Raw genomic sequence first — 23010 nt, 5'->3', positions numbered from 1 at the left:
GGCAAGACCCAACCATGTTCCATAAAAGAACACTCTGACTTACCTGCCAAAAAAATTAACTACAACTCTGAAAACCCTGTTTTTTGCCAGTAGAGAACTTAACTACAAATTCTAATTTGTACCACCAGAAGGGGGTAATAGGCCAACAGCAGCACATGAGCATGACCCAAAGACCGCTTAGGCCAGTGGTCTCCTGAATGATCCATCAGAGAACAGTTAGCAATTATTAGCACTTCTAGTTTTATCTGAAAAAATATTTGCTAATACTGAACATCTGGAATTAACGTTAATGCCCTCACTGAGTGGCTGTCAAATGGCCCTGTGTCATCAACAGGTCTTAAATAGAAGGCTAACCCAAGAGGACTGACGACATGCTGGCCAATGGGACATACAGTATCAGTGCCTGCTAAGCAAGAATCTGGTTTTATTTATTTATTTTTTACAAATAGTTTATTGTCAAGCTGGTTTCCATATAACACCCAGTGCTCATCCCCACAAGTGTCCTCCTCCATGCTCATCACCCACCCACACCCATCAGTCCCCTGTCTGTTCTCAGCATTCAAGAGTCTCTCATGGTTTGCCTCCCTCCCTCTCCCCCACTACTTCCCCCCTTCTCCTCCCCCATGGTCCTCCGTTAAGTTCCTCCTAATCCTCCTATATGTGCAAACATGGTATTTGTCCTTCTCTGCCTGACTTATTTCGCTCAGCATAACACCCTCAAGGTCCATCCATGTTGCTACACATGGCCAGATTTCATTCTTTCTCATTGCCATGGAGTATTCCATCGTATAGGTAAACTACATCTTCTTGATCCATTTATCCATTTACGGACACTTAGGCTCTTTCCATGTTTTGGCTATTGTTGAGAGTGCTGCTATGAACACTGGGGTACATGTGCCCCTATGCATCAGCATTTCTGTATCCCTCGGGTAAATTCCTAGCAGTGCTATTGCTGGGTCTTAGGGGAGTTCTTTTGTTATTTTTTTGAGGAACCTCCACACTGTTTTCCAGAGGGGCTGTACCAGTTTACATTCCCACCAACAGTGTAGGAGGGTGCCCTTTTCTCCACATCCTCACCAGCATCTATCGTCTCCTGATTTGCTCATTTTAGCCACTCTGATCGGCGTGAGGTGGTATCTCAGTGTGGTTTTGATTTGTATTTCCCTGAGGAGGAAGGATGCTGAGCATCATTTCATGTGTCTGTTGGCCATCTGGATGTCCTCTTTGGAGAAGTGTCTGCTCATAGCAAGAATCTAGTTTTAATCAAACCCTGATTGAATGGGCAAAATAATTTTTTTCTTTTTTTTAATGTTTATTTTGAGAGGGAGAGAGACAGAGCAGGAGCAAGGGAGGAGCAGAGAGAGGAGACACAGAATTCAAAAGAGGCTCCAGGCTTTGGGCTGTCAGCACTGAGCCTGACACGGGGCTCAAACTCACGTACTATAAGATCATGGCCTGAGCCGAACACCTAACCAACTGAGCCACCCAGGTGCCCCAAATGGCCAAAATTCCTCTTACTCGAAGTTAAAAGAACCTTTATCAAAAGATCTACAAGAGGATGGCCAAAAGAAAAAAATTTCAAAATTCTTCCAAACAACCTTGTGCATAAGTTTGTTTTCCATCAGTAAGAAGAAGAATGAACACTGCCCTAAGTGTAAAGTGCCCACTGTTGCCCTATTAGCTAAGAATGGAGTATGCATATTCAATTTTTAAAGAAACACAGATGCAAAAAACTCAAAATCTTTTAATGAAAGAACATCCTCATATAAGAATTATTCTCAGGAATAGTTTAGAAGTGGGAACAAAGAAGAAATTACTTTTAGAAAGAAAAATGACACAATGTTAATTACCAATCTCACAACATCTAAATGTTTTTAAAAGTTAAAGAGCAGTGGGGCACCTGGATGGTTCAGTCAGTTAAGTGTCTGACTATGGCTCTGGTCATGATCTCACAGTTTGTGGTCTGATCCCCGCATGGGGCTCTGCTCTAACAGCTGAGAGTCTGGAGCCTGCTTAGGATTCTGTGTGTGTGTCTGCCTCTCCCTCTCCCTCTCTCTCTCTCTCTCTAAAAAATAAATAAACTTTTTTAAAAAAAGTTAAAGAGCAGGACATTGGAACACGAAATACTATATGTATGAGGAAGAGCAGGAGGACCCAGGTGCTATACTCAAGGACCCTACACTTGAGTCCTACACTCAAGGGTCTCTATCTAGAAGATGAGACAAGTACACAAAAAATTTTGAGGTGAACACAGTAGCCACCAGTGTTGTCAACCAAGCGTTTTGGGTTCTCCTTCCTACAACTGCACTTTCAGTCTCCTTAAATTAGGGGAGGCCGTGTAACTTGCTCCAACCAATGAAACCTGAAACACATGTCATTTCTGAGCAAAAACTGGAGAGACTGAATGACTGGCTACACTCCTCTCCCTTCCTAACAGGGACTGACAATGCTCCAGGCAGCAGCAGCTCTATTTGCCTGGCTGCCAAGGTGAGAATGAAGTGGCCTGTGATTACTGAGAACATGAGTGAGAAGTCAACTGTCGTTTAAAGCCACTGAGGTTTTGGAGTTGTTATCATAGCTTAACTGAGTCTATCCAGTGTAAGGTAGCACAAAGCAATTCTGATAAAGAATGGTGGAAGCTCTAAGGAAGAATATTACGTTTCACTGAACATCAATCTGCTCAGTCTTGTTAAAAGGGGTAAAACTTTTTAATGTTTTATTTATTTCTGAGAGAGAGAGAGAGAAAGAGAGAGAGAGAGAGAGAGAGGCAGCATGAGCAGGGGAGGGTCAGAGAGAGAGGGAGATAAAGAAGCTGAAGTAGGCTCCAGGCTCTGAGCTAGCTGTCAAGCACAGAGCCCGACGCAGGGCTCTAACCCACGAACCGTGAGATCATGACCTGAGCCTAAATCGGAGGCTTAAAGGGGGGTGAAACTTTTAAAACCACTATTTTCCCCCATTTAATGACTAATAACTTTTAAATCTGCCTAAATAACTAAACAAGCTTTTGGCTATTTTGTGTAAGTTCCTCCCAAAAGGATTTTAAACTTTTACCAAAAAAAAATTTTTTTTAAGAGAGAGAGCATGGGAACAGGAGAGAAGGGCAGAGGGAGAGAGAGGGAGAGAGAGGGGGAGAGAGGGAGAGAGACAGAGAGAGAGAGAGACTGACTCTCAAGCAAGCTCCATGCTCACCAAGAAGCCCAGCTGCAGGGCTCAATCTCACAACCCTGGCATCTGAGCTGAAATGAAGAGTCAGATGCTCAACTGACTGAGCCACACAGATGCCCCTTTTTACAAAATCTTTTAAACAGAATTCAGCTTTTAGCTTATACACAAAATCTTACCACTAAGTAATTCAATCCAGTTCTGGACCGTTTCTGGAGGCTGAGTCTCCTTAACATGCTTTAGTGCTTCATCAAGAAGAACATCCCCCGTCGGAGCGTCGGACTTACAGATCACCTAAAACGTAAGCAGTAAGAATGGAATGATCACGAATTCTTTTTTCTGACTTTATCTCTTTAAATGAAAAATTTAAACAATTATGCAAAAACTTCTTAAAGTTCTTCGTGCAGTGTCAATGTTCAGATTTTAAATTAATTCCCTGTTCAGAAATCTAATATTTAACCTAACCACAATCATGAATGGAAATAAAGTAAGTATGCAAGAATTCGTAAAGACGAATGCTAGAACAGCTGATACTAATTCTTCTCATTGCTAAGTCTTGGGCTAATCAAGAAACTCATTTTTTAAACATTTACTAATTATAGAAATAAACTCAATTATATATAAAAATTCAGTATATGATAAGTGGCATTTTACAGCAGTGGAGATATGAATTTTTCAAAAGATGTTATGGAAAAAATGGCTAGCCAATTAGAAGTAAAAATTAAGTAAGACTTGGCTCCTCAAGAGCTTATACCACAATAGAAGATAAAAATTTTTAAATGAAATATAATTTGGCAGTGAGAAAGGTTTTTTCCAAAATTGAGATAACGGGCAGAATCTTGAAAATACCAACAGGTTTGGTAACAAAATTGTTACAAAACTTTTTAAAGTTAAGATGGATACAGACTCACCCCATCTAAAAGTGGAATAAGAGTGGGGAACGAGAAGAAAATGCTATTTACTGCTTTAGCCAAGCATTAGATTTCTGCAGGCTTCACGGAGTTCTTGGCTAAGCAACAAATTTCTGGTTGAAATTCTCTACTATCGAATTGTAATCTGCTATATTACTTATGTTGCCTATTAAAACATCATAAAAATCTAACTATTATTTTGTAAACCCAGCAGTCTTCTCTTAAAACTTGTCCTCAACAATGTGTCCTTACCTTTCTGCTCAATCTTCTGAAAAATTAAAATATATAATGATATCTGTTTCTGAGACAGCATGACGCAACAGAAATATAATAACAAATGCAAGCCACAAATCTATTTTTTATACTTCAGTAATAATATTAAAAAAGAAAGACACAGGTGAACTTAATTTTACTATATTTGATTTAACCCACTATAGCCAAAATATTAACATGTAATAAATATTTTTATACTGAGAGATTTCACATTCTTCTTTTCTATAGGAAGTCTTCAAAAATCCATTGTGTTTTTATTCACAACAAGCCCCAGTTGCATGAGTCACATTTCAAGTGTTTGGCTCACTGATGCATGTTTCTAGTGGCTACAGTGTTGGTGGATATAGAACATTTTCCATCATCACAGAAAGTTCCATTGGACAGTGCTATTCGGGACCATGCTTTTAGTGAGGGGTCAGAGAGAAGAAGAAAAAAGAAAGGAGAACCTTGGGAGAAAAAGTTGTATCTTTATCCACTGTAGTCATGCGACCACTTGTTACGTCCCACATGCTCCTTAAATCCACTACAGTTACCTCATGCCCACCTCCTGAGACAGGTCTTCTATCAGGTCACACTAACCTGGGTATAGGTGGGCCTTTTTTCTTATGAAACTCTGTCCCCTCAATCTCTCACAGATGGATTACTCTTCTCCATCACCTCTGTAATTATTCTACTTAATCTAATAATCTTTCACTTATATTTAGTTTCCTAACTAGCTTCCCCAAACTATTTGTAGCCCTTTTCAATCCATTCTCCTCACTGATTTACTTTAGTTTTTATTTTTAATTTACTTAAATCCAAGTTAGTTAATATATAGTGTAATAATAATTGAGAGTAGAAGTTAGTGACTTATGACTTAATTTATCACATAGAATACCAAGTACTGATCCCAAAAATTGCCCTCCTTAATGTTCATCACCCATTTAACCCATACCCCCTCACTGATCTTTCTGTAAGGCAAATCATATCATGGTATCTCAACGGTTTCTGCCTGAAACTCTTCAATGCTTTAAGTAAGTTCTAAACCCCTTAACAAAATTCAGCAACGTGTGGACCATTAGGTAAGTGTGCTCTGCCCACACCTCTAGTTTCTATTTAGTGTGTATCTCCTTAGAGGGGAGCCTCACTATTAAATATGAACAGATAACCAAGGATAACAAGATAAACCTTCAACATCGAAGCCAAAAGACAGAAAATAAGAACTCTGAAGAAACAAAAGCAATTTTCAAAAGAGCCATAATATCCTTACAGATTTAAAGGAAGATATTACATCCATAAAACGAGAAATTATGATTAAAAGACAAAACAAAGAAAAAAAAGACTTCTGGAAATCAAAACCTTGAGAGCCATAACAAAATCTCAACAGAGGGTTGAAAGGCCCAAGAGCCCAAGAGAATGCCAACTGTATCTCTCAATAAACCTAGGAAATTAAGAAACAGGACTAGTCAAGAGGTCCACATCAAACTTACAGAGGTCTAGAAAACAGAGCACAGGAGATACAAGAAACATAAGAAAACTTTCTAAAACCAAAACTAAACACTTCTACCACGAAGGGAGCCCATGCATGATGATTTTCAGTATATGTGCTGTCAAAGTGAGCGCAGCATAATGAATTTTAGGAGACCCACAGCAAGGGATAGCGTACAATTTCAGAACACCAAGAATAAACAGAAGATCTGGAACACTTCCAGACTGGAAAACAGGTATCACACAACGAATGAAAATCCGAAGGCACCAGACTTTAACAGCAACTCTGCATACTAGAGGACAATGGGGAAATTACTTCAAAATTCTGTGGGAAAATAACTTAAATGTAACATTCTATTCCCAAACTGTTAAATAAAAATGAAGTACAGAAATTTTCAGGCATGCAAAGTCTCAAAACATTTCCTCCCCCCAGGATAGAAAAATATATATATTAGATACAGAAAACGGGGTTGAAAGCTGTAAAATGACAGGAAGCACCAAATCATAACCAGTCCAGATCAATGCACCTGAACACTTGGAAATTAATAATGTTAGTTTTTCTGTGAGGTAGCATGTAAGAAAAAAGAGCTACATAAAAAAGATTTTTAATTTTTTTTAATGTTTATTTCTGAGAGAGAGAGAGAGAGAGAGAGAGAGAGGGAGGGAGGGAAACACAGAATCTGAAGCAGGCTCCAGGCTCTGAGCTGGCAGCACAGAGCCTGACATGGGACTTGAACTCACGAACCAAACCCTAAGATCATGACCTGAATTGAAGTAGGATACTTACCTGACTGAGCCACCTAGCAGCCCCGAAAAGATTTTTGTTTTTTTAAAATAAATGATTAAAACTCTAGGGGGAAAAAAATGAAAGGAGAATATAGGATATAACTAAACTCTGCAGGGAATATTAACATAATTATAATCCTATAACCGTTTGGTTCTGCTTAAAATAACAACATAACTCTATCAGGAAAATTGGGGTTAGAGAGAAGTAGTATGTAAGAGAGCAATGTGCATCTTTTCTTTTTTTATCCATCTTTTTTAATAGAAAGTAAGCAGTATTTCAAAGTGATTTATCAAGAGATGGCGGGGGCACCTGGCTGGCTCAGTCAGAGCGTGTGACTTCGGGGTTGTGAGTTTGGCCCCAGACTGGGTGTACAGATTACTTAAAAATAAAACCTTAAAAAAGAGAGAGAGAAAGAGAGACGGCAGTCTACACTCGTTTAGAAATATGGAGGTAAATGACGAAAGAAATAACTAAGAGAACTCTAGCAAGTTGAACAGTCGTCTCCAAGAGGTGTTTATGCTAGGACTTTCCTCCTCAGTAAAATCTTTATAGAGGAGACTGAGTTAAATCAGATCTGGAGACAGTCTGGATTATCCAGGATTAATGAGATCTGGATTATCCAGGAAGCAAGCATCCTTATGAAAGACACACAAAAGGAGAGACACAGAGAACGCAGTGTAAAGACAGAGCAGAGAGATGCAGCCAAAAGCCAGGAAAGCCTAGAGCCACCAGAAGCTGGAATTAAGAAACAGGATCCTCCTTAGAGCCTTCTATGAGAGCACAGCATACACTGGCCTCCAGAACTGAAAGAATATGGATCAGCTGTTCTTTTTTTCTTATATTTAAAATTTTTTTACTGTTTTATTTATTTTTGAGAGAGAGAGAGAGACAGCGTGAGCAGGGGAGGGTCAGAGAGAGAGGGAGACACAGAATGTGAAACAGGCTCCAGGCTCTGAGCTGGCAGTCAGCACAGAGCCCGACGCGGGGCTCGAACCCATGAACCGTGAGATCATGACCTGAGCCAAAGCCGGATGCTTAACCTGAGCCACCCAGGTGCCCCTGGATCAGTTGTTCTAAGTCATCAAGTATAATTTGTTAAGGAGACCCTGCAAAACTAATACAAGGACTGAGAATGACAGCTTCTCAGGAGCAGGACTAAGGAGTGGGGAAAAGTGAACAGAAGAGTGTTATTTTTTGTTGAAATTCTTTTATAATTTGATTTTATAACCATTAACATGGATTATCTTAATAAAATCCCATCATTATTTTTAGGTCAATAAATTAAATCATATTGAGTATTTTTCCAAAAAAACATATCAACCACCTAGTTAAGGTCACACGAACAATTAACTGAGACAGAAAGCCCATGCAGGCCAGGAACATGTGTCCCTTGGCCCCCACTGGACCCTCAGTGTTGAGCACAGTGTACGGTAGACTTAAGCAATAACTAAGTATTTGACAAATGAATAAATGAACAAAAGAGCAAATAATTTGCTGATAACCAACACAAAGCTGGTTCTTATTCCCACAAAAAGAACCAGTATCAACATATTTTCACTTTAGATCAGGGCTTCGTAACATTAATGCAAAACTGTTTATAATTACTATAATCAACAGCAACCTATGTGCATGCTTTATTGACAGCAATAATGGCAGATTCTTAAGGTTTTTTTCTCCATAAATCTATGGTTACACAGTAAAACAATAAAATTTATATTCTGCTTTGATATAGCTCTCTAAAACAGTAATTTTAAAACCAATCTCCTGCCAGCTCATTTAACTCTACTTTGCATAACTAAAAGTAGATTTAATTTTAAACTCCCATGAGAAATATGTTATGCTATTCAATGTTTACTTTGCATATAACTTTCAAGAATATATAAATGGCTTTCTTTCCTATAGGACTGTAGCATATCAATCAACAAATGTTCAGTTCTAACCTAAAACTACACAGACTTCTTGAAGATGCTATATTAAGGAAAAACAGTTTGGGGGCGCCTGGTGGCTCAGTCAGTTACGCGTCTGACTTCAGCCCAGATCATCATCTCGCAGTTCATGAGTTAGGGCCCTGTGTTGGGCTCTGTGCTGACAGTGCACAGCCTGGAAGCCTGCTTTGGATTCTGTGATTCCCTCTCTCTGTCCCTCCCCCACTCGCACTCTGTCTCTGTCTCTCTCTCGCTCTTTCTCTCAAAAATAAACATTAAAAAAGTTTTTTTAAAAAGGGGGGGAAAAACAGTTCTGAAAACACCAAAAACAGTTCTGAAAACACCATGCCCCCAAGAAACACAATGAGACTAGAAGAGCAACAGTCTTGAGTATTTCAGACTGAGGATGGGAATTAAAAATCCTAAAAACTAGCCAAAAATAAAGACTTATACAGCCCTTCACAGTAACGAAAACAGAGACCTAAAAAGTACATAATCATATTCTGCTAAAAGAGACCAACAGCTTATAGATAGTTAATTTGCACGATAGCACCTCTGAGTTTTAGAAAAAATTACGTGAGGTCTTTTTCCAAATACGGCTTTCAGAAGCAGAATGAAGTCTGGAGTCTTTCTGAAGATGTGAGATGCAGTGGCCAGTGAGCCTGACAATGAATTACAGGAGTCATTATGTACGAAGAACCAAGAAACCAAAAATACAAAAAAGATATGGAAATACGACTTCCAATAAAGTCTTAACTTTAAAATCAACTTCCTCCTTAATTCTTTCAAGGTATTAGTAAGAAATTATCACTTTTAGTCACACAAAAACTCTTTAACAAGGATGTTATTCAGCACTCCTCTTACCTTTCTTGTTAACAGACTTTTACGTCTCATTCCACAAGCCTCTAGTTGTAACCTTCCTCTCAGTGCTAATTCAATTAACATACAGCCACGTAATCCAGATGATATACAGTCATTCCAAAATGATGTGTAACCCTAGTTAAAAAAAAAAAAAAAGAAAATAGCTAATTTACTTTGAATTCAGATTTAAAAACAAATATTCTTAGGCAAAGTTATTTCTGGTACCTTTTACTTTTCTCATCTTTTAATACTTATAATTTTAAATAAAATACTGAAAAATTACAATTGTTATGCATTACTAATCTAGAGTTTTCAGGTGTTTATTGTCTTTTCACCACTAATCCTTACATGCAGTTAAATAACTTTGGAAGTCAGAGGTTTAAAAATATGTCTTTCATTCTTCATTAAGTGTTTCCTGGGCTCTTTCAGACTGCAAGGACCAGGGCTCTATTCTAGCCCAATGTGGCCTCAAAGAGAATTGAAACATCATTCATTCAATGCTTTTTAGTATAAAAAGACAAAGTTAATTTTTTAATGCTTATTTATTTTGAGAAAGGAAGGGGCAGAGAGGGAGAGAAAGAATCTCAAGCAGGCCCCACGCTCGGCACACAGAGCCCGACATGGGGCTCAATCTCATGACAGCAAGGAAGGATCATGACCTAAATAGGTATCAAGAGACTTTTAACCAGGGGCGCCTGGGTGGCTTGGTCGGTTAAGCGTCCGACTTTCGCTTAGGTCATGATCTCACGGTTCGTGGGTTCGAGGCCCGCGTCGGGCTCTGTGCTGACTGCCAGCTCAGAGCCTGGAGCCTATTTCGGAGTCTGGGTCTCCCTCTCTCTCTGATCCTCCCCTGCTCACGCTCTCTCTCTCTCCCCTAGAAATAAATAAAAATTATAAAAAAAAAAAAAAAAAAAAAAGACCTTTAACCAACTAAGACACCCAAGCACCTCCACAAGATTAATTGTGAAAGAATATATTAGGAACTTTATGTGCTGGCCCATGCCTAAAGCTCTGAATAACAAGCAGTAACGCAACCAGATGCCCACCCCCACCGCAAGAGAAACTTAAGGGCAACATCCAAGGCAGAAGAACCAACAGACAGAATGAGACTGACAGACATCTAGAGATCTGGGGATACTCCTATCAACCAGATGACATCTGGGCATTTTTTGAGAGCAAATAATTGGACTTTTCCAAACTATGAAGCCATGAACTCTGCCAGCTACTACTCTAAAGCTCCCAATTCTGGGGACCCTTAGGTGGCTCAACAGGTTAAACATCGACTCTTAGATTTCAGCTCAGATCCTGATCTCACAGCTGGTGAGACTGAGCCCTGCTTAGGGATTCATGATATATGCTAACAGCACGGAGCCTGCTTGGGAGTCTCTCTCTCCCTATCTCTCTGCCCCTCCCTCATTTGCTTGCACGTGCACTCTCTCTAAAAAAATAAAATAAACTTTAAAAAATTTAAAAATTTTAAAAATAACGAAGTGCCCAACTCTGAGGAGAAAGGAGAACTTGTAAATGGTTCTCACAACAGGGTAACATATAGTCTTGGCAGGAGGGAGGGCAGGCCAGTGGAGGGTCTAGGGTTAGGAAGGGACCTAGCCTTCTGACTGCGGTGCTTTCTCAAGGTCAGTCTTGGTACTTTGCCAGGTCACAATAGTTAGCCTGTATATCAGATGGTGACTGACTGACCAGCAAGGTCCATGAGATTCCATCATTGACCCAGGGACTACAATCAGCCTAATGAACTACGATTCCTGAGGGAAAAGGCTTTGGGAAAGTGAGAATTTAGATACTTAGATTAAGAGAGCCACAAAGGAATAAAATAGCAATTTAAAGCGGCCAATTTAAACTTTTAAGTTTATTTATTGTGTGTGTGTATGAGTGTGTGTGTGAGAGAGAGACACAGAGAAAGGATCCAATTAGGTAGGTGCCTGTGTGTGTGTGTGTGTGCGTGTGTGTGTGTGTGTGTAAGAGAGAGAGAGAGAGAGAGAGAGAGAGACAGAGAGAAAGAGAAAGAGAAAGAGAAGGAGGGAGGGAGGGAGGGAGAATCAATCCAAGCAGGCTCTGCGCCATCAGCACAGAGCCCAATACAGGGCTCGATCCCAGGAACCTCAAGGTCATGACCAGAGCTGAAATCAAGAGTTGGACACTTAACCAACTGAGCCACCCAGGAGCCCCTAGGCCAATTTAAATGAGGCAGGGGAAGCAGAAGTTGACTGAATTTGAGAGAATACTTTTAAACTTAACAAATGATAGGGGTCTGATTAAATTGATACTGTAAGAGGTTTAGTGAAGTGGCTAGTGAGATCAGTCAGTTACAGTGGTTAGGTAATACCATGGCCTAAGTACCCCATGCCACCTAAAGCCCTGGGGAGCCTGGGAATGGATTCCACATGAAATCAAAGCTACAGATGTCTGGCTTCTACTGACCTGGACACCGAGATGGAGCTCCCAGGTAAGCCTCTACAAGCTGTAAACAACCGAGTACATACACCTCCTGAAGCAGTAATGGATGTGGACAGGACCACGTCCTGTCTCTGTCTAGAAGCCTGGAAATTCCGGATGAACTGTACTGAGAAGCTCTCATTTGTGAGCTCAGGATGAAATGTCTCAATCTCAACTACTCCCAGGGTGACTGTATATCCAGAGATGTTAGCAAACTGGAGTCTTTAACAGCAGACTTCAAAAAATTCACATGGCAAAGTGGACTAATGGGCACAGACAGTTCTACAGCAAAACACAACCAGGAATTAACCAAGTAGAGAGAGGAGAGAGGGAGAGGGGAAGATTAAATTTTTGAATGGTGGGGCACCTGGGTGGCTCAGTTGGTAAAGTGTCAGACTCTTGGTTTCAGCTCAGCTCATGATCTCATGGTTTGTGAGTTCAAGCCCCGTGTCAGGCTCTATGCTGACAGCTGGGAGCCTGGAGCCTGCTTCAGATTCTGTGTCTCCCTCTCTCTCTCTGCTCCTCCCCCACTCACACTCTCTTTTTCCTTCAAAAATAAATAAAACGTTTAAAAACTTTTTTTAATAAAAAATAAAAACTTAGAGTCTCTGTATGGGATGATGATGTTAGCTAAATCTATTTTGGTAAACATTTCACAATATTTGTAAAACAAAACACCATGCTGTGTACCTGAAACTTACACAGCAACTTATAGGTCAATTTTTCTCAGTAATCCTGCAGGGGAAAAAAAGTTTAGTATCTCCAAAATTGGGATGCATTTCAAATAAGATGGTATCTTAAAGGAAATGCCTTATTATAGCCATTGAGCCTAAACCCATGGAAGACAGAAGAAACATGTGGCAGAGACCCCACATGTCCACAGCTGTGTAGTGATGCCAGTTACCTGGAGTACTTAACACCTGGTACAAGACTGGATGCCTGAATAACCACATCCAGGCATGCCATCAATCCACCTGCCTTCTCAGTGGAAAAGAGGAAAAGATTTTTTTTACAAGGGCAGGTCAATAACCACTACCTAAAGGATTCTGTTCTTAGACAAACCATTACTCCCTGAAACTGCTGCACAAACTGTAGTCTAGGCAGGATGGTTATATATTCAAGACATGATGTGTTTGTGTCCCATAAAAATACACTGTTAAGAAGGGCAAGCCAGCCATAATAAAAATAATAATTAAAATAGGTGAGGAAGACCCAGCAAATATAAACCAGTTTATGATTTCGTTCAAAAGGCACAGCTACCCATATTTGCAACCATGTTTTAAAAAGGTAAAGAAGCCCCAATTATGACTATGTACCCAGTGATACCACACAGCTCTTGCACTTACAAGTCAATAATGATTTCAGACCCCTAAATGGGTTTGAGATTCTACGACCAGCAATGGAGTATCTTCGTGCCCTCATACTCAAAGTTCAGGGTCACACTAAGGAGAGACCACTGGCCAGACAATCAACTTACTGATTAAGCAGCAGCTGCTGCACTAGGAATACCAGTAGCCATAGGACCTTGAAGATGCCCCCTCTGCCCCCCGTTCACTGTAGAAGAAACTAGAGGTTAGAAGAACACAAGAAAACTACTTTGGGACCCTACAAGCTATCAGTTCCAATATCCTAAAATACAAGGATGGGAGAGGCAGAGATAGGTCATAAGCTGCTCCCACAAAACCCAGAGAAACGTGACTTCATTAGGTTCATGGGTCCAAAACAGGAGGAAACATACAAGAACAGAAATGCATTAAGAGCCTAACTAATATGATCATACTGATGACCTGGGATGCTAAAAAAGATCAACAGGCACATGTGAAGATTATACCATGTGCAGCTCACAAGGCCTCCAACAAAGAACAGAACACAAGAGACAAGGAATCCAAGAGCTCTGGAAACTACTTGCCTTTCACCATCTACTTAGTAACAAATAAAAACCAGGTAAGTAGAAATTTTCCCAATGGGGTGCACACTAAATTAATGAGATTTGTACTTCAGTCACTCTTTTCTTATTCAGAGTTCCCAGAATCACAGACTCACTCAGACAAATGGCCAAACTTTTGGGCAATCTCATGAGAAGGTTGTGGAACATAAACTGAGATATAAATTACCTTATCATAGAGTATGTCATTCAGAAGCAAGGCGATAAGCAGAAAGAATGAGTAATGTAATAACAAATGAGGCAATGATCTCAGAGATGTGCTCTACAGACACAATTCCCTCAATGGGCAGTTCCAAGGTCTAAGTTTAGGGGAGAGACTACAGAAAGCCAAATGTTGCTACACATAGAAGCAACAACCTCCAACACAGCTTACTCTTAGTGATAAGGTAATATTTATTTGGATCTCTAGTTGCCTGATTCCCTCAGGTGGCTCAACTTGGCGGGGGGGGGAGGGGGGAAGGTGTTGTTTTATTGGGCCCCTAAAAATGCCAACACTGAGTTCTCACCATTTGCAGTATAAGCTCCAGAAGTACTTAATGAGAAGCATTTTGCTGTTTAAGAATCAACTCAATTAAAAATAGAACTACCCTACAACCCAGCAATTGCACTACTAGGTATTTATCCAAGGGATACAGGTATGCTGTTTCAAAGGGGCACAGGCACCCCAATGTTTATAGCAGCACTATCAACAACAGCCAAAGTATGGAAAGAGCCCAAATGTCCATCAATAGATGAATGAAGTGGTACACACACACACACACACACACACACACACACACACACTGGAGTGTTACTCGACAATCAAAAAGAATGAAATCTTGACATCTGCAACTACGTGGATGGAACTAGAGGGTATTATGCTAAGCAAAATTCGTCAGAGAAAGACATATATGACTTCAATCATGAGGACTTTAGGATACAAAACAGATGAACAAAAGGGAAGGAAAGCAAAAATAATATAAAAACAGGGAGAGGGACAAAACTTAAAGAGACTCTTAAAGGTAGAGAACAGAGGATTGCTGAAGGGTTGTGGGGGGGGGGGGGGGGTGGACTAAATGGGTAAGGGGCATTAAGGAATCTACTCCTGAATTCACAGTTGCACTATATGCTAACCAACTTGGATATAAATTTTAAAATAAATTATTTTTTAAAAAAAAGAACTTGAGAGGGGCGCCTAGGTGGCTCAGTTGGTTAAGCCTCCTGCTCTTGATTTGGCTCAGGTCATGATCTCATATTTTGTGGGATGGAGCCCCACATCAGGCTCTGTACTGACACCTCAGAGCCTGCTTGGGATTCTCTCTCTCCCTTTCTCTTTACCTCTCCCCTGCTCGTGTACATGCACTCTCTCAAAGTAAACATTAAAAAAAAGGAAGAAGAAGAATCAACCCAATAAAAAGCTTCTGAACAAAGGGAACAATCCACAAAACTAAAAGAATGAGAGAAGATATGGGCTAATGACGTATCTCATAAATGGTTAGTATCCAAATTATATAAAGAACTTATACAACACCAAAAAAACACATATAACCCAATTAAAAATGGGCAGAAAGCATGAACAGATATTTCCCCAAAGAAGACAGAGATTGCCAATAGACATATTAAAGATGTTCATTATCACTCATCGTCAGAAAAATGCAAATCACAATGAAAGATCACCTCATATCTGTCATAAGAGTGAAAATCAAAAAACACAAGAAACAAGTCTTGGCAAGGATTGCAGAGAATAAAAAACCCTCTTGCACTGCTGGTGGGAATGCAAATCGGTTCAGCCACTGGGGAAAACAGTATGGAGATTCCTCAAAAAAGTAAAAATAGAAATACCCTACAATCCAGTAATCACACTACTGGGTATTTACTTCAAAAACACAAAAACACTAATTCAAAGGGATACACATGAACTCCTCCACCTATTTCACCCAGCCCTCCCAATCTACTTTCCCTCTGGTAACCATCAGTTTGGTTTCTGTAATTAAAAGTCTAATTTTTGGTTTGTCTTTTCTTTTGTTTGCTTCTTAAATTCCACGTGAGTGAAATAATATGATATTTATTTTTCTCTGACTTTTTTCACTTAGCATTATACCCTCTCCATCTATCCATGTTGTTGCAGACGGCAAGATTTCATTCTTTTTGATGGCTGAGTAATATTCCATTGTACATATATACCACATCTTCCTCATCCAGCTATCAATGGACACCTGGACTGCTTCCATAATTTATACATAATGCAATAAACATAGGGGTTCATGTGTATCCCTTTGAATTAGTGTTTTTGTATATTACTGAGTAATATATAGAATTGTTCAATCACTGTGTTGTACACCTAAAATGAAACACTGTGTAAACTCTACTGGAATTAAAAATTTTAAGGCAAAAAAAGATTTAAGGCAAAAAATCTAAATTTAAAAAAAAAAAATGAACCCGGGGCACCTGGGTGGCTCAGTCAGATAAGCATCCAACTTCAGCTCAGGTCATGATCTCACGGTTTGAGAGTCCAAGCCCCACATCAGGCTCTGCACTGACAACTCAGAGCCTGGAGCCCGCTTGAGATTCTGTGCCTCCCTCTCTCTCTGTCCCTCCCCCTCTCTCTGTCCCTCCCCCACTTGCACTTGATCTCTCTCAAAAATAAACATTAAAAAAAAAAAAAAACCCAAAAAGCTAGCCACCCACAATGAAATAAAAACATGTAAGACGGATACAACCAGAATGTCATATAAATATCATAAGAGGGATACAACCAGAAGTGTTATACAATTCTCTTTCATAGAACATGATGTATGTAGATAACATGAAAATGAGGTTGAAGGTAAACAGCAAGGAAAACAGAAGAAATAAATACAACAGAAAAGATACGCAAACCAAAAATAAGAGAGCACACAATGTTGAGGCAAGCCAAAACATAGGGGCACACACAGAATAGTTTCCTTTTTTAATTTTATTTTTATTTTGGGTTTTTCTTTTTAAATTTAAATTTTAGTTAAGATACAGTGCAATATTGGTTTTAGTAGTAGAATTCAGTGATTCATCACCTACATACAACACCTGGTGCTCATCACAAGTGCCCTCATTAACATCTATCACCATCTCCCACCCACCTCCCTCCATCATCCCAGTTTGTTCTCTATCATTAAGAGTCTCTTGTGGTTTGTTTCCCTCTTCCCCCACCCTCCCTTCCCTATGTTCATCTGTTTTGTTTCTTATTACACATATGAATGAAATCATATGGTATTTGTCTTTCTCTGACTTATTTCGCTTAGCATAATACATTCTAGCTCTAACCACATCATTGCAAATGGCAAGATGTCACTCTTTTCAATGGGTGAGTAATATTGCATGGTGGATGATGTATGTATGTGTGTATATGCATGTGTGTGTCTATATATATGTATATGCGTACAGACACACACGTCTTTATCCATTTATCAGTCACTGTAGGCTCTTCTCCATAGTTTGACTCTTGGGGGTGTTTGCACCCCTTCAAATCCATATTTTTGTATCTTGTGAGTAAATACCTAACAATGTAACTGCTGGATTGTAGGGTAGTTCTATGTTCCGTTTTCTGAGGACCCTCCATACTGTTCTCCACAGTGGCTGTACCAGTTTGCACATAAAATAGCATCCTAACAACAGAACCATTCCTATGTATTGGGCTATACTCCTGAACACCTGTATCTACATATCTTAAGCTACTTTGAAGGGACTTTTGTTCAAGTAAGCAAGTAACTTCTAGTAAGGCTAAAAATTTAATAAATTCTGACATTACATATCTGACAAAGGTCTCTAAACAAAGCAACTACAACTAAAAGATTTACAAAGGCCAGTAAATATTATACATAGCTAAAAAACTAATTTGCATGCACTTAACATTTAATTATTAGAAAACTAGTCTGATGATGACTATAAGGGCAGCTGCTTACTAGTAAACAAAAGGCAGCCCAACTCACCCACATTATCACTTGTGGACTTATTAACCAAATAAATTAGGACTTAGTAACCAAATAAATGCCACTTAACAATTTAAGTGCCACATTCCAATTAATCTCATCTAATTAGAAGCAAATTAAATCCAGTATCTTCAACCTTACAAAAAAAAAAAAAACCACATATGCTTTAAAAATTAAAAAATTTTAAAAAGGGGGGGCGGTGCCCGAGTGACTCAGTCGGTTAAGCTTCCAACTCTTGGTTTCAGCTCAGGTCATGATCTCATAGCTAGAAGAGCTCAACAGACTTGAAATGAAAGAAAATCAAGAAACCTGAATTTTAAGAACAGCAAGAAGAAAAATGAGGAATGTCAAATATACTTCAATTTAAAAAAAGAGAGAAGGAAAATGAAGGACACCTCAGAGACTAAGGTCTTTAAGACTCTCAAAATAGGAGTAAAAGAAATCTCAAAAAGAGAGAAAGTAGAAAAAATAATGGCTGAAACTTTCCCAAACCAGGTAGAAAATATTCATCTAAGATCTAGATGCTCAACAAACTCCAAACTGGATAAACACAAACAGATCACCAAACCTAGACACCATAGTCAAACAGTTGAGAAAAAAAAAAAAAGTATGTTGAAGGCAGCAAGAAAAACACTTATCACATATAAGGGAATAATACAAATTACCAGTTAACCTCTCACTGCAATCACTGGAGACTGGAGACTAGAAGTGCGGAGATAACATATTTGAAGTGCCAAAAGAAAAGAAACTATCAACCAAGAATCTATACTGTGAGAAGTAGAGTATTCATTTTCAGATATACTAAATAAAAGCAGTGCTGTCTGGTTAACAATAGGTTAACCTTTGGAAATGTGGACAAACCACTCCCTACCCGCCAAAATGAAGTCCCAAGCCCTTAGACACTTCACTTCCTGGTTCTTCCCCTCTCCTTTTCACAAGCTAATTTTCGCAGGCTTTGCAAAGAGCATGCTCCATAGAATAAAGGAAGGAGGGACTGAAAGTCTCTGCATCGCCTCAGGGAACGGTCATTTGTTCCAATCAGATTACTTTTTGGCCTTACATGGGTTACATGGGCATAGGCGACATCCAGGTGTGGCTGTAACCTCTGTAGTGCTCTGTAGTGTTCAGCCAATGAGGTATCAGGAGAGGGGCTTCTTGCTAGGAGATAAACTGCCTGCTGCAACTGCCTGGAGTGTGCCTGTCCATCAGACACCCGTACTTCACTGTGCTCCTAATCTCCACATCCCTCCTTTGATTGGGTCATTGGCTTATTTCTCACATACACTCAGCAAAATTGTCCTTCAAAAATGAATTCGAAACACAGACATTCAAAGATAAACACAGAATGAATTTGTTGCTAGCAGATCAACTTTACAAGAAATTAACTTAAAAAAAAATGAAATTAACTAAAGGAAGTTCTGCTGCTGGAAGTACCATCAGATGGTATTTCAAATCCACAAAGACAAAAGATAGATACAAAGGTCCATTTTTAAAACTGTATTTTCGGGGCACCTGAGTGGCTCAGTCAGTTAGGTGTCGACTCTTCATTTCAGCTCAGGTCACGATCTCAGTCATTGGATCAATCTCATGTCGGATTCTGTGCGCTTGGGATTCTCTCCTTCCTTCTCTCTCAAAATAAAGACTTTTAAAAAAAAAGGTATTTTCTTTTTCCTTTTTTTTAAATCTTTATTTATTTTTGAGAGAGAGTGTGAGTTGGGGAGAGGCAGAGAGAGGGAGATACAGAATCCAAAGCAGCCTCCAGGCAAACTGTGAAATCATGACCTGAGTGGAAGTCGGATGCTCAACAGACTGAGCCACCCAGGTGCCCCTCTTTTTCCTTTTAAAATCTTATTTAAAAAAAAAATCTTATTTAAAAGCAAAAGATTACATAAAAATAAGTATAAAACACTATTGTTGGGGTCAGAACATAAGTTTGTAATATTTCTGACGATGCACAAAAGAAGGGGGAGTAAGTTAAGCTATACTGAACCAAAGTTTCTAGACTTTGCTGGAATTAAATTAAATTAAATTAAATTAAATTAAATTAAATATTAACCTCGGTGGCTCAGTCAGTTAAGCGTCCGACTTCGGCTCAGGTCATGATCTCACGGTTCGTGGGTTCAAGTCCCACATTGGGCTCTGTGCTGACAGCTAGCTCAGAGGGAGCCTGTCTTCGGATTCTGTGTCTCCCTCTCTGTCTGACCCTCCCCTGCTCGCGCTCTCTTTCTCTCTCTCTCTCTCTCTCTCTCTCTCAGAAATAAATAAAAAAATACTAAAAGAAAAAAAGAAGAAAACTGGAACAGATGTATTAACAAGACAAAACAGACTTCAGAATAAAGAAAATTAAGAGGAACAAATGGGGGGCATTTTCATATGATAAAGAGGTTAACTATCAGGAAGACATAACAATTATAAACAAACATATACATACCTAATAGATTCAAAATACACGATGCAAAAACTGACGTGAGAAAGGAGAAACAATAACCGTAGTTGAAGATTACACTGACAATAATTGAAAGAACTAGACAAAAAAACAAAGATACAAAACTGAATACTATCAACCAAGCTGACTTAAATGGCATTTAAAAAACTCTCAAGTGACAGTTTGAAGCAACGGAATTGAAATCATATAAAGTATGTTTTACTCCAAGGGCATTAAATTAGAAATCAACAGAATGACATCTGGAAAATCTCTACTTGGAAATTAATCTACGACTTCTAAATAAACCCCTAGTCAAAGAAATCACCAAAGAAGTTTGAACTGAATGAAAACAAAAACAGAAATATCAAAATCTATGAAATACAGTGTTTAGAAAGAAATGTGTTTCTCTATTAAATACCTATATTGCAAAAGAAACGTCTCAAATGAACAACCTAATCTCCCACCTTACAAAACTAGAAAAACCAACTAAATCCAAATCAAAAGGAAGGAAATAATAAAAATTAGTGCAGAAACCAATGAAATGCAAAGGGGAGGGGGGGAATCCATGAAGCCAAAAGTTATTTCTTTTAAAAAAAAATTCAAGGTTAAAACAGGGAAATGGAATAGAGAAAATGCAAATTACCAAAGTCAAAAAATAGCAGGAACATCACTTCCAATCCTACAGATTTTAAAGGATTATAAGGCAATACCATAAACAACTTTATGCCAATAAATCAGACAACTCAGACAAAATGTTCAAATTCCTGGAAAAACACAAATTACCAAACCCAACTGAAAAAGAAATAAATCACAGAATAAGCCTATAACAAGAAACAGAATTAGGTAACAAAAATCTTTACACAAAAGATGGTCATTAAGACGTATGAGTCATCAGGCTGGACCAGATATTGAGAAACCTCTTAATCCAGTCCCAGCCACAAGGAGAACTCGTTTTACAGAATTTGAAGCAGGTCATTTAATATCCTCTCTGTGCCATCACTTTCTCACCTACAGCATGAAAAAGACTGAGTATTCCACAAATATGATTCTAACCAAATAAGAATTCCCTAAGGGGGTATGTGACTTAGGGCAAAACCAGATAAAGGATCCTGTTAATTTCCAAAAAGGCATTTGCAAGTCAATCATCAAGGGTATTTTATTTTATTTTTTTTTAATGTTTTATTTATTTCTAGGAGAGAGAGAGAGAGACAGCGTGAGCAGGGGAGGGTCAGAGAGAGAGGGAGTCACAGACTGAAACAGGCTCCAGGCTCTGAGCTGGCAGTCAGCACAGAGCCCGACGCGGGGCTCGAACCCACGAACCGCGAGATCATGACCTAAGTGAAAGTCGGACGCTTAACCGACTAAGCCACCCAGGCGCCCCATCATCAAGGGTATTTTAAAAACTCCTTAATAGCATATAAAGAACTGTCTTAAGAATAAAGTTAAACATATCTCAGGAGAGACAAGCATTTATGACGGTGGACATGAAAACTGGTATGGGGCACTGTTTTTTGTAGTCTAGAAGAGGACAAAACTAATTCAAGTTTTCATCTGACAAGGTGCTCTTCTTAAATGTCAAACTGGTAAGAAATTTTGGGACTCTCTCGGCACATTTAACAGTTACAACTGCACGGCAAATGTGTACTACATTTAAAGAATCCAAATTAGACTCTCAGGTTGTTAAGTTCTGGAGTACACAGAAATCTATGAAGATAACCACGATTTCCTCAAAAACCACACACCCCAGTACGTTAAGGTAATTAAGGAGGCCCACAGAAAGTAGCTTATCAAAAAGAATATGGGTTAAAAAGCCAAAATATAAAATAGGTTTCAAAAAAGTAAGTTAACCTATCCTAGTACAGATGCAGAAGCGGCCTCTGGGGCAGCCCCCTCCCATACGCCCTGCCCCTGGGGTTCATGCCCTCCCGTAACCCCTCCTTGTGAACGCAGGCTAGACTGGGGGACTGGCTTCCATGACGAGGGAGGCACACAGGCTGGCAGGTCCCTTCAGAGGCCGGTTACAAGTGCACGTGGGCTGCGACCCGGGGCCTCCGCCCTTGCTCTGCCGACTGCCATGCTTCCAGCTGTCCTTCATAGACACGTCGGGCCAAGAACTGAGGCTCTCAGTCCAACAACCTGCAAGAAATAGAATCCTCCTCCAGCCGAGCCTTCAGATGAAACTGAAGCTCTCTCTGGCCAACAACGTAACTGCAATCTCATGGAAGACCTTGAGCCAGTGGCACTCGGTTAAGCATCGCCCAGATTCCTGATCCACAGAAAACTAGGAGATAAAATACATCTGCTATTTTAAGCTGCTAAATTTTTACACAGTATAACTAACATAGGGGCTGCCTAGCACTGAGGAGACAGGAAAAAAGGTGATAGCCAAAGGGTCTGGGTTTCTCTTGGCTATAACAAAATTGTTCTAAATTGATTGTAATGACTGTTGCACAACTCTGAACATACTAAAAGCCCTGCACTGTATACTTTAAGTGGGGGAATTGTATGGTGTATGAATTCTACCTCCGTAAAGCTGTTACCAAAAAGACAACTAACAAACCTTGTATATGAAATTACTCCTGAAATCTTAAAAGAACTCTTAATTATTCTGGAAGAACTATGAGTGGAAAAGTTCTTAGCAGAAAAAATTACTCTGATCAAGACAATGAAGGTGACTTCCGGTAAAGATACACTTCAAAGATTAGACAAGAATAAGCAAATGAGGGGCGCCTGGGTGGCTTAGTCAGTTAAGCGTCCGACTTTCGCTTAGGTCATGATCTCGCGGTTCGTGGGTTTGAGCCCCGCGTCGGGCTCTGTGCTGACTGCCAGCTCAGAGCCTGGAGCCTGTTTCAGTCTGTG

General features: G+C 39.5%; 1 protein-coding gene across 1 annotated transcript in view; it reads right to left on the bottom strand.

Moving 5' to 3' along the window:
• GOLPH3 (golgi phosphoprotein 3) overlaps window positions 1–23010 on the bottom strand; it is a 55853-nt gene that overhangs the window by 8499 nt on the left and 24344 nt on the right. Inside the window, exons 2-3 of the mRNA XM_039256418.1 lie at window positions 9390–9521; window positions 3342–3456 (exon numbers count right to left, since the gene is read on the bottom strand). Of these exons, the coding sequence (XP_039112349.1) occupies window positions 3342–3456; window positions 9390–9521 (247 nt within the window). The remainder of the gene's footprint in view (window positions 1–3341; window positions 3457–9389; window positions 9522–23010) is intronic.

The sequence above is a fragment of the Hyaena hyaena genome, unplaced genomic scaffold (assembly GCF_003009895.1).
Source record: "Hyaena hyaena isolate Hyena2069 unplaced genomic scaffold, ASM300989v1 scaffold_577, whole genome shotgun sequence".
In the NCBI taxonomy this organism is placed as follows: domain Eukaryota; kingdom Metazoa; phylum Chordata; class Mammalia; order Carnivora; family Hyaenidae; genus Hyaena; species Hyaena hyaena.
The sequence above is the reverse complement of the archived record's forward strand: the minus strand, read 5'-3'. Positions and strand labels throughout refer to the sequence as shown.